The sequence below is a fragment of the Eublepharis macularius genome, chromosome 4 (genome assembly GCF_028583425.1).
Source record: "Eublepharis macularius isolate TG4126 chromosome 4, MPM_Emac_v1.0, whole genome shotgun sequence".
Lineage (NCBI taxonomy): Eukaryota > Metazoa > Chordata > Lepidosauria > Squamata > Eublepharidae > Eublepharis > Eublepharis macularius.
The window spans coordinates 95,434,365-95,447,008 of NC_072793.1; the positions used below are offsets into that span (position 1 = coordinate 95,434,365).

The window sequence follows — 12,644 nt, forward strand, 5'->3', positions numbered from 1 at the left end:
TTGGCCGCTTGGTGTCGTGGACAAAAGATGAGACTCGCAACTCCCAGTCCCAGCCAAACAAACAAATGAAACCACCCCAGATGATCTACACCTGTCCATGGATGAAGGTCCAAAAGAGTTAATGTAAGCTTTTGTTTGATTGAGAAATCTTTGGTGTCTTTTTCATTATGAAATTATTTAAAATAATAATATGGAGAATAGTTATAATGTATATAGCATTTTTGGAGTGTTTAAAATGTTGCACACATCATTTCACAAATCTCTACAACAGATGAGTGTTATTATTTACATCTGGCAGAGGAGTTGGGGCAAGGCAACTGAAGCTGAGACAGGAAGACCTGTTTCATGTTATTAAATCCTGCAAAACTTTCAGTTCAAATATTTTAATATTCACATATATTCTTAAATGTTAAATGCAAACCCATTTAAACATCTGAAGCACATTTACACAGATGTGTCAATGGGATTTCTGGGCAGTGCACAGGATAGCAACCAAACAGCCCAATGTGATACGTGTTTACGCAGAAGTAAATCCCATTTATTTATTCACTTTATACCCAGCCTTTCTTCCCAATGGTGACCCAAAGTGGCTTACATTATTGTCTTCAATTTTATTCTCACAACAACCCTGTAAGGTAAGTTTAGGTCACCCACTGGGTTTCTATAGCACTGCGGGGGTTCAAACCTGAGTCTCCCAAGATCCTAGTCCAACACTTTAACCACTCCAGTTTGGCATAGTGGTTAAGAGTGGCGGGACCCTAATCTGGAGAACCGGGTTTGATTCCCCGCTCCTCTGCTTGAAGCCAGCTGAGTGACCTTGGGTCAGTCACAGCTTCTAGGAGCTCTCTGTCCCACCTACCTCACAGTGTGATTGTTGTGGGGATAATAACGACACACTTTGTAAACTGCTCTGAGTGGGCGTTAAGTTGTCCTGAAGGGTGGTATATAAACTGAATGATGTTGTTGTTGTGGCTGTTATTATTATTATTATTACACCACACTTGTATTCCCAGTTCTTGGCAAGATTACAGGTTTTGCAAGAAGCAGTGCTTTGAACTTGATATTCAGTTTTTGACAAACCTGTTTATATTACATGTTTATTTTGCTGACACTTCAAGGACTTCAGGGTAGCATACATAGTTCCCTCTTCTTTCGTTGTATCCTCACAACTACCCTGTGAAATAGTTTATGCAGACAGAAGTGTACATTACTGGACCAAGTTTATCCAGTGAGCTGAGTGGGAATTTTAACTCAGATTTTTCCAGTCCTCCTAGTCAAACAACTCTAACCACTAGACAACACTGAGCCTAACACTGCCCCTCTCTCTTCAGTCACTTGTTTCTTGTTTGTGCCTCTGTAGCTTACACATACAACTTATTTCTAGACAACACAGCCACAATTTCTGAAAAACCTCTGCAAATATTCCCAAGTGTCTGGAAACTGATGAAATGTTTTCCTGCTGTTGTATATGTGTTATGTGCCATCAAGATGCTTCCAGCTGATGGCGACCAAATGAATTAACAACCTCCAGAATGTCCTATTGTTAACAACCTTGCTCAGATCTTGCAAACTGAAGAATGAGGCTTCCTTTATTGAGTCAATCCATCTCAGTTTGGGTCGTCCTCTTTTCCTACTACCATCAACTTTTCCAAGCATCATTGTCTTTTCAGTGACATCTTCTCATGATGTGACCAAAATATTATAGCCTTAGTTTTGTCATTTTAGCTTCTAGGGAGAATTCAGGCTTGATTTGATCTAGAACCAACTTATTTGTCTTTTTGGCAGTCCATGATATCTGTAAAACTCTCCTTCAGCTCCACACTTCAAATGTGATGCTGGAGAAAAGTTTTCAGCATTCTTCACTGTCCAACCTTCACATTCATACTTAATAATGGGGAATACCACAGTATGAATTATCTTCGTCCCCAGAGACACTTAAGGATCCTTAAGGATAATTTCTAGTTCCTTAGGCTGCCCTTCCAAGTCTCAATCATCTTCTAATTTCTTAGTTGCAGCCTCCATTTTGGTTGATGATTGAGCCAAAGAATAGAAAGTTTTCAACAATTTCAATTTCTTCATTGTCAACCTTAACATCGCGTAATTCTTTGGTAGTTGTTACTTCTGGCTCCTTGATGTTTAACTGTAATGCTGCTTTGGCACTTTCTCCCTTAACTTTCATCAGTAGTCCTGCCATTACTGAGCTACATTAGTTGAACATGTAGAAGGAAAAAAGCACCCTACCGAAGCAGCATGGCTTCTGCCTTGTCTTACAAAAGCTGTTAGAATGATTTGGCAATATTGTATTGACAAGCAATGTTTGTAGACATTGTGTACTTGGGGTTTCAAAAAAGCTTTGGAAGTCCTTCATGAAAGGGAACTTGCAGCCTGTTTACTCAAAATTACTACTTTGTTCAATAGAACTTACTTCCAAGTATGTGTGTGTAGTTTGCTGACTCAGAAGTTTGAATCCCATATATACATTGAAGTTCTTGCACCCTCTAGAAGTTACTGGAACTGTAAACTCTAGAGGGAGTTTACACAACGCCATTAAAAGTATATATAACTACAAAAACTGACAGCATACATACATATCGGGGCACGAATAAATCCAGAACAGTTATAGCTACATTTATCAATTATATAACTAGGAGAAAAGGGGGAGAAGTCTGAGCCAAGGCACAGCTCCCAAACTGATTTGCAAAACTCATCCTCAGTACAGTAACACATAAAATGAATCATGAAGAGAGTACTTCTGATCATCTGCAGAACGCTTTCCCTACACTGTGTAATAACAACAAAGCGCCCTTCTATCCTTTGAAATGGAAAACTTGACCAGAGAGCGTTAGAGAATATTCCATAATTTATCAGTGTTAATCAGTATCTCATCAGCGATCTTTGCTACCGACACTTGTAGTTAGTCGTCATCGCCTTCCTTACAGGGTCAGTCCCCGACTACAAGGCCCAACATGCATAGCGAAGGAAGAGGAAACAAGAGGGAAGTAGGCTCTTTATTATTCCTTTCGGTGCACAGCACCATAGAATCGACAGGTGAGACCGTCCTGCGCGTGCGCACCGGGGTGAGGGTCACATGGGTGAGCGTCCCGGAGTTTCCGGTTTCCTCTTGGTGGGCGGCGGGGCTTCGCTAAGGCCCGCTGGTGCTGCTGCCGCCGCCGTTTTTTCCTGAGGTAAGGCTCTTTCCTTTACACTCGGTTGTATGCGGAGGGTGCCGCCCCATCTCCCGCTTGCCGGGAGCAAAGGGTCACGTTGCCTGTTGCGGTGCTGCGACACTCGGGAGGTGCGCTGGGGGCTGACAGGCCCACGGGGCGGCGGAGAGGTCGGTCTGCTGCAAGGATCTTGGCGGCCTTTATGACTTCCCAGTCAGTGCGGCCTGCCCTGGCAGCGGTAGTTGGGCAAGGGGAAATTCGGCGTGCCTTTTTTGTGGAGAGGAGGCTGGCGGACATGCAGCCCGAGGGGAGGAGGCGGGGCTTGCTGTCGCTGGTGGAGCTCCGTTAGTTGAAGGTTTATGTGAGGCCGCGACTCAAAGTGGTAGTCGCCCCTGGCTGTTTTATGGTGCCATGGAGTCGACTTATGCCATCAGCGTTGTGAGCTAGAACTAACTGTAAATGCTAAATGCTCAGGTGGGGTGTATATACTTGCACACGAATATTAACAGGAGGAAAATGTAAAGAATGGAGTCAAAACATGTTTTGTGTGTAGAAAGCTCTAGACTCAGTTTTCGCCATCTTCATTTAAGCAGCCTTTGGTAACAGTGAGAGCAACTGTGTTTGTTGGTGGTGTGCTGCTAATAGACTAGAGCAGGCTAGGTGTGTAGTATGCTACATGTCTGATATTTTCAGTCAGTTTCTTGAATCATTAAATTTCATCCGTATTGAAGTTTAGCTGAGGCTAAAAGCTATTGTACTAGATGGTCTTAAAGCTGCAACACTGAATTGATTAAATACTTCTTAACTATCTAAAATGCTGACCTTCAGTAACTGGGCAACATGCTTAAAATACTTATTATTTTTAGTACAAGTACTTAAAAAAATCAGTTAGCAGACATTTTTTGAGCTGCCACACAGTGTGTGAGGGAAGGGAGGGGATGCCTTTTTAAAGATGGTGCTGCTGCAGTACGTAAACTTTTAACATTTATTAAAATGTTTAAACCCTCCCTTTTCTCTTGGCTCAAGGTGGCTTACAAATAATAAATACAACATGGAATGTGTAAATCAAATTACTACCCCCATTCCTCTCTTTCCCCTTTAAAAGATGCTTGCCATTCATATATCCTTCAGAAGCCCTGGCAAACAAGCTCTGCAGCACCTCCTAAAGATCGCCAGTGAGGGTAGCCTATTCCACAGTGTGGGAGTCACAATGGAGAAGGTCCCGACTCTGGTCAATGCCATGTGGACCACACTGACTAGGAGAGCAGCCAGCACGTGGCAGCCTGATGACCACAGTTGTTTCTAGGGAATGCATGAACATCCATAACCTATTTAAAACTAACGTTTTTTTTCTGCAAAATTATTGTTGTGCTGTAATGACCTGCTGTTTAAAACTTATGTGATTCATTGATCAGCATATCCTTAATTGGATGACAGTTCTTAAGACTTAGAGAGGTCATGCCGCAGGGCTAGGTGTTAATTTGTTGCATTAAGCTTTTATTTCCAAGAGCATGTAGGTATTGCGAAGAAGACTACTTATTCATAGAGCTTATGTACTGGCTTTTCACATTATCCATGAAGTATAAAGAGAAAGGAAAGAAACACATGTGTGACTCCTTAAGATTCTGATTGCTACCTTCTTAGGAGCTGACAAAATAATTGTGGTGTTAGTTTTCCAAAGCAGAAATCCATCTCATTAGTTGCATGAAGTGAGCAGTGAAAATTTTTCAAAAAATGTATTATATGCTTATGTCCAGGTACTGTTTAGGAAGGTGAATTTTTTAAAAAAAATTGGCATAGCTACCTGATGAATCAATGAATAGAAGTAAATGAGGGTGAATATTAGATGTCAGCCAATCTGTGTGTGTGTATATATATATAAAATAAATAAATAAAGGGGCCCGGGCACATTTCACATTTGTGTGTTGAGGCTTCATTTACATAATACCATGCGGGACAGAATTACTGTTTGTATTAACCCTTAGTTACAACCTAAAAGAAATTTTCAGATATGTTAAGATAATTCTAGGTTAGAAATGGCATGTTCTGAGATTGAAATGTTCACATACATTTCTTTGTGTTTCCATTTCTGATGTTTGGTTTTTATTCTCTTCTACAGAGATGGTCCTGCTTGTCCTATGTAAAACTATAGGAAAGCATTTGTTGGTGTATTGGTTATTTGCCATAATCTAAAGTGAAGTGGATTGCTAAAGCAGAATAAATTATCCCATAGTAATTCTTGATCTTCAAGAAAATACATACGGTTATTTGAGCCAAATCACCATTGGTTTGCTTATTCTAAGGAAATATATGGCCTTGAAAGCCTTGGGCCGTACTGTTGACTTCTAGTGGCAACTGGGAAACTTTCTAATTCTGGATGCTGAATAATTAGATTCATGAGCATCTTGGCGGTGGAGGATAATTATGTCATATCCGGCCTTTTAAACAAACAAACAAACAAACAAAAACAAACTCTTAGCAAAAGAAACGTAAAATACAATGGGGTCATAGTAGGCCAACAAAGGGTCATTCCATGGAACAGATGGCTACTTTAAAATGATCCTTTTTCAGTTCAGAAGAGTTGCACAGTCTCAGGGCTTTTTGTTGGAAATGAATAATTAAAATGAACAGCAGATTAAGGTATGATATTTATTTTTCACAGATTCTGCAGTTTAACAACAAAAATAACTTAATTTTCTGATTGTCTGTCGTGGACAAAATGTGGGGAAACCCTCGAACAGCTAACAGAGTGGGTCCCTTCCAGTAAGTATTTTAACAGGAATTATATTGTTGTAGTAATATGTGGACTTCAGTGTTTTAGATACACCTTATGCATAGCAGAACATCTGTTTTGTATAGCTTACTAAATATAATAGAAAATAGAACAGCTAAATAAACCAAGAGAAAAAATAGCTGATGAACAGGAGTGTGCGATTCAGGATTCTGATTAGGAAAAGAACCCTAAATTGGCCTGAATTGGAAAGATTCGGGATTCCTGAATTGGGCCCAGCATTGCTGCCCTGATTCGGAAATATTGAATCAAAGCTTTCTGAAGCGATTAAGATTGCTTTGGAAGCTTTGGGTCAGAAGGGGGCACTTTCAAACCCGGCGCAGCTTGCTTCAGCTGACTGGTGGAGGAGGAGGCTCCCCTGCTGATCAGTTGAACCCAGCCTGTGGAGTTTGAATTTAAAGTGCCCCTTTCAGGGTGCTTTCAAATCCTGTGCTGGCTTCAGCTGTACAGCAGAGGAAGAGACTCCCCCGCTGATCAGCTGAAGCAAGCTGCTGGGGTTTGAATTTAAAGTGCTCCTTTTGGCGTGGAAAGGGGCATGGTCTTTCTTCAGCTGACTGGCGGAGGAGGAGGAGGCCCCCCCACCCATCAGCTGAAGCAAGTGGTGGGGTAAACTTACTGCCCCGGTGCTTATTTCACCCTATGGGAGAGGGAGGAGGGAACCCCCTCGTCCCCCTCTCATTGGGTGAAATAAGCTGGGTGGGGGGGGAGGTTTGTTGGTGAATTCCGAATCTTTACGGAGCATACTGAAGCGGGTTAATCAGCAATTTCAAGCCACTTCAGAAATCGTTTATTTTCTATTCTTTTCCCTCTTCAGAAATTCTGAAGTGGGAAACTCAAATCTTTTTTGTTGCACACCCCAACTGATGAATTCGCTCTTGCAGGTGTCCTAATGAGCAATTTGAACTAATAATAAATACACTTCCCCATTTTATGTTGTATTATAATTGTTCCTTCCATGCAGTTCATGGGGGTTATAATTTCTTTTGTTTCTCTGACATTTCTGTGCCTATGCATCTTTATTCCCATCCTCTTGGATTCCAGAGTTAGTGTAGTCCCTGTCCCCAATCCGTTTGGATTCCGGAGTTAGTGTAGTCCCTGCCACCACCTTGAGAAGCAGGCCTTTGGACTTTGAAAGATGATTAATGGTGACTGAACCATATTCCTTTCTGCCACTTGTTTCAAGGGCATCCTCAGAGGCAGGATTCCTTTTGGTCTTGTCAGAAGTGTGTCTATTTAAACTCCCAACAATAGAACATTTAACCAATAAGCTGTTTTCTCAGGATCAGAGGATGTTTTACATAGAGCCCTTTTGGTGCATAGCGCAGAGGAGCAAGTAAGATGAAGAGGAATATTGTCTAGGGGAAATTGTGACAGGTAGTTACATATTATATCAGTATGCTGACACTCCCCCTCCCCCTCTCTTGAATGCTTACTTGCTTTGTTCATCTTTGTGTAATGCAGGTTGTGATTCAACTGAAAACAAAACGGGAGAGGACTGCTTTTTCTAAGGATATTTCTTTAGTAGCAGTAACCCTCTGACTGCTACCAAATATCCTGAATTCTTAATGCCAAATAAAATCTTTTTAAAATTTGCTGAAACATTTGACAGGGTTTTTTGGAGTGGGAGGGTTTGATCATAAAAAAAAATTGTAAATATGATTTGATTTTGTTAGGATTTGAATTAGATCTGTCACCTTAATCAAACTTTTTGGTGATAATTTCTAGTTAGATTATTAAATGCTATTTTTTAATGTTGTGTTAATGTTATTTTATGCAGTTGGCATATATTTGTTGTTCTGATTGTATTGCTTTGTTGTAAATACTTGCTTTTACATTCAGTTAAGTTTCCTACTTATGTTGTATTGAAAAGACCTTTTAAAGGAGATACATTAATGCATTAAAATAAGTTATTTAATGATGAACATATAGAAGAGAAATTCATATTTTTCCTTTTAGCTCAGCATCTACCTCTGGGGTGGTACATTGAGATCATCCAGGTGCTTTCCATGTATGCTTGTGACAGTTTTCTGATTTTAAAATATAAATAACATTAACAGTAGCTGTTGCCTACACTGGAAACAATGTGTGGCCGGTGGAGGGGAAAGGCATGACTGAAGAAAAATGTATGAATAACATGAATTAAAATTAATTAGCCATAGGAGATGCACAAAAAGAGGGGAAATGGTGTTATTGCTATTTAAGTATTGTCTTGTTTTTGTTACCCTTATCTTAGTACATGAAATATGAGTGACTGGGAACAATAGGATGCTGATTGTTTGAGTTACTGGACCTTTATAATGTCTTGTATTTACTTTTGGATCAAGAAGCTATTTGAATCAGAAGGTTGGATAGGTTTGTGAAAGACACACTCTCTCACATCGTAGGAGTCTGCACGTAGGAATAGGTATGCAGCTGACAGAAAACACTATGGGTTTGTTGCTGTCAACAGCAGCAACAAACGGAAGGGTTTTTGGCCAATTCCATCTCATGTTGCTCCTGGAGGGTCCCCTCTCCATCAGGGGCCGTTGTTTGAGGCTTGTTTTAGGCTGCAGCAAGACACAGAGCTGTAAAGGTATAGATAATGCAGAAGGAGAAGGATGCCTCATTGATTGCTTCAGATTCATGAAACAGAAGTAATACGTTGAAAGCTGAACAAGGGTGCAAGTCTGTTCATAATTGCCATTTATCTACATAATATTAACACAGAATAGCTGGAAGGCAATAAACAAACCAAATGTTCATGAAAATGTTGGGTTAACCTACGTAAATCTTGTTTAATGATCATAGTGATATGATTCCTCAGAATCTAAACTGAGAATCCAGGCATCTTTATATGGATAGAAACACTGGTGATAGTCTTTTGTGGCATGTTTGCAAAGACTATATTGAGAATGTGATGTTACTTATGAAAAATATCCAGAAGCTATTTAGAGGTTGATAGGTACAATTAATTGAGCACAAGAGAGTTACATGAAAGCAGAGAGGAAGAGATGGTAGAGCTTCTAATGTTTTCACCACAAGAGATGGTGGTAGCTATTTGGCCGATATAAAAAAATGTAAATTAACATCCATAGGATTCTAAAATACATTTGTTTAGAGTTGTCCATATTATAAAAAGGATTTGAGGTGTGATAGTTGAAATTTGACAATACATTTACATGTATGGCAGGCAGGCTGGCTTGCCTGCCTGACAATGGGGGTAGAAGAAGGTGGAGTGAGGAGGGGCATGCATTTAGGCTCATCTACTGAAAAACAGACAAGAGCAAAAAGTGGGAAAACGTAATTGGAGGGAAAATATAAATAACCCAATAGAAAAAATATTTAGAATTTAATGAATAGTAGAATGACTAGTGCACTGATAGGTTAAATAAGTTAACATATATGAATAAATGTATCATTTCCTTGTCTATTCAAAAACAGACATGGACAGGATTGTAGAACATCCCACGCTTTATTGAACAGCAAATTGTGATGAGGGCCAATGCCTTATGTTCCTAACTTCCTCTGTCTGGAATGGTTCCTGTGCCTTTGCAAGCTGCTCGTGGAGGTCATAAGGAAACAGATAGAGCTGTCTCTCTTGCAGGCATGCGGGGCAAAATAGCTAGATGGAAGTCTACCTGAGGCAGGATGCTCCTGGAGTTGGGCTGAAACTAACAATTGAACAGAGTGGTAGGAACTACACTGGTTATGCTTCCGGATCTTCTTGTGGAATCACCACCTGCATGAATGCTAAACAGAAGCAGGCATTGATGGCAAGCAACACAGACACTATGCCTGCTACTGTGGAATCCTGGCAGGGTCTGTGGTTCCACCCCCAAAGGAAGGGTCCAGTTGCCGAAGGACTCCCCTTAGGCACCTGCAATAGCCATCCTAATAACACTTACTGATCTCATGTAGAAATATTCTGTAACTGCTCCAGTCATAGTTGCTGCATATGGCTCTAATCCTGAGGGGCAGCTGTCAGGTACTCCAACTGCAGTTGAGTTCCATCCCCCGCCTGGGGGGTGGGGTGCCACGGCAAGGGAGTATGCTTGCATCCTAGTCTAGAGCTGCCAGTGTCCCTGCCCTGCCATCATAGGCATCTGTCCTAAGTACACTTTCCTGGGAGTATGCCTCATTGCATAACATGGGACATGCTTCTGGGCGGGCCTGTTTCAGGTTGCCCTCATACACCCACACTTGAATGTGGGAAACTAGCACTGTCAAGGTAGAACCAAGGCTTGAGTGAGTGCATCTTCCTGGCTGGTGGCAGCTAAATTCCTGCTTACTTGTTGATGTATGATCACCCTTTGTCTTCTGATTTCGGAGAGGGGGTATCTTAAGGGATGTTACATGCTAGCCACCCAGCATGAACTTTGCTCTTCCCTGTAAGGAACTGCCAGTAAAGGGCTAGGATTTTGTCAAGAGTGACTGGACTTTGGTTTAGTGCTGTAAGTGTGTGTAGGCCCTGTTTCTGACCTAGCTAGCAGGCCAGTCTTGACCTTGGGAAGCTAGCTCTCACAGCTCCTATCTTCACTCCCCAGTTTCACACAGATGGCAATGCCTATTAAGCAAGTGAACCCTGATTGGTTTTTAGTTAGTAGAGTGATGTCTGCAGCCCTTAAAAGATGACTTCTCCCTTCCTTAACTACAGTATCATTCTTTAGCAACTTGTGTGAGAGAGATTACTGGTTCTGTGCCTCTTGTCATCTCAGCATGCTTTGTGCTGCACGACATGGAAATGGACTCCTTTGCTGAACAAGTGGGTGAGAAACCACCAGCTAAGAAGCTAGCTAGATGGCGCTAATCCTATAGAAAACAGGGTTAACATACCTGTAACTTACATTCATCGAGTTCTTCTGTGCTGACACACATGGGACTGTGCAGGCGCAGGCCAGCCGCCAGAAGATTTTTCATTGCTTTCCTCAGCTCCGAAGGGGCCGTTGGGCGTGCGCCTCAGCAACCGTTTCCCGCCCAAAACGGTCACCTGTCCCAACAGCGACCAACAGCCCCTTCCCTCAGTTCAACCTTGCCGCCGCTGTCCCATACAGAATTTAAGTCTTCTTCACAATAATTACCAATTGAAGAATCCTCTTTCTTTCTTTCTTTCTTTCTTTCTTTCTTTCTTTCTTTCTTTCTTTCTTTCTTTCTTTCTTTCTTTCTTTCTTTCTTTCTTTCTTTCTTTCTTTCTTTCTTTCTTTCTTTCTTTCTTTCTTTCTTTCTTTCTTTCTTTCTTTCTTTCTTTCTTTCTTTCTTTTTGGTAATAGGAGTTCACAGTGGGGCAGGAGGGAGGGATGTGTGTCAGCACAGAACAACTCGATGAACATAAGCTACAGGTATGTTAACCCTGTTTTCATCTTCGTTCTTCTGTGCCTCCACACATGGGAGAGTACCAAGCTTCACACAATAAGGAAGGTGGGGTGAAATCCAACTCAATTTTATTATGTACCAAAAACATTAGCACAAGATAATGTTCAAAACATTAAATTTGTTCAATAAACTATATACATATATACATATACAGAGTTTCAGTCTCCATCATTGGAGCAAAGCATTCAAGTGTATTGTTATGAAAACAAGCAGTGAAGGACAGCCTTGGCCACAGCAACATCTTGCTCTGCATTAACATCCATAGCATAATGTTTTACAAACGTGTCAGCAGATGACCACGTCGCCGCTTTGCAGATGTTAACCAGTGGCACACCCCTGATCAGCGCTGACGAAGCTGCCTGAGAGCGTGTGGAGTGAGCACTGACCCCCAGTGGACAATTCACCCCGGCCAGAGCATAAGCCTTAGTAATGGCCGACACTATCCATCGGGACACTGTTTGGGACGATGCCTTGTGACCCCTGTCCTTACTTCCAAAGCAGACAAAAAGATGGGAGCTGCTACAGAAGTCCTTTGTCCTGTCCAAATAAAAGGCTAAGGCCCTCCTCAAATCTAAAGTGTGAAGGGCCTTTTCCCCTTTAGTAGATGCATTCGGAAAGAACACAGGTAACGTGATCTCCTGCGACAGGTGGAAGGTGGACACCACCTTGGGTAGAAACTTAAGGCATGGCCGCAGGACCACCCTATTTTTATGGAAAAGAAGAAATTGGGGGTCAGCCCTGAGTGCTGCTAACTCGCTAACCCTTCTAGCAGATGTCACAGCTACCAGAAACGCTACTTTGTAAGACAGTAAGTCCAAAGGGCATGTAGCCAACGGTTCAAAGGGAGGCAGCATCAGCCTAGATAGCACTAGGGAGAGAGACCACTGAGGCACTGGTGGTGACACAGGCGGGTAAAGATTAAACATCCCCTTTAAAAACTGACGAGATTTATGGTGTGAGAACACCGTACAACCGTCAACCTGTGCGTGAAATGCGGAAATAGCCGCAAGGTGTACCTTTAGGGAGGTAACCCTAAGCCCTTGGTCTTTCAAATGACATAAGTAGTCAAAGACGAACCCTAAGGGGCTACTAATAGGCACTACATTCCTTGACACTGCCCAAGCCTCAAACCTAAGCCACTTAGCTTTGTAAGCCTGTCTAGTGGAGAGTTTCCTTGCATTTAGCATGACTTTCTCCACTTGCTCAGAATAAATTACAGGCGGGGTAGAATCCGCCAGACAGACAGGTGCAACTTTTTGGGCTTGTGGTGGAACAAGCTCCCGTTCAGCAGAAGATCCTGCTGGGGAGGTAGACTCACATACGTCCGGTTGGACATCTGC

General features: G+C 41.9%; 1 protein-coding gene across 1 annotated transcript in view; it reads left to right on the plus strand.

Annotated features, from left to right (window-relative positions):
- The first annotated feature begins 3,096 nt into the window (after positions 1 to 3,096).
- RBM6 (RNA binding motif protein 6) overlaps positions 3,097 to 12,644 on the plus strand; it is a 90,437-nt gene continuing 80,889 nt past the window's right edge. The window contains exons 1-2 of the mRNA XM_054977037.1: positions 3,097 to 3,185; positions 5,827 to 5,927. Of these exons, the coding sequence (XP_054833012.1) occupies positions 5,884 to 5,927 (44 nt within the window). The 5' untranslated portion in view covers positions 3,097 to 3,185; positions 5,827 to 5,883. The remainder of the gene's footprint in view (positions 3,186 to 5,826; positions 5,928 to 12,644) is intronic.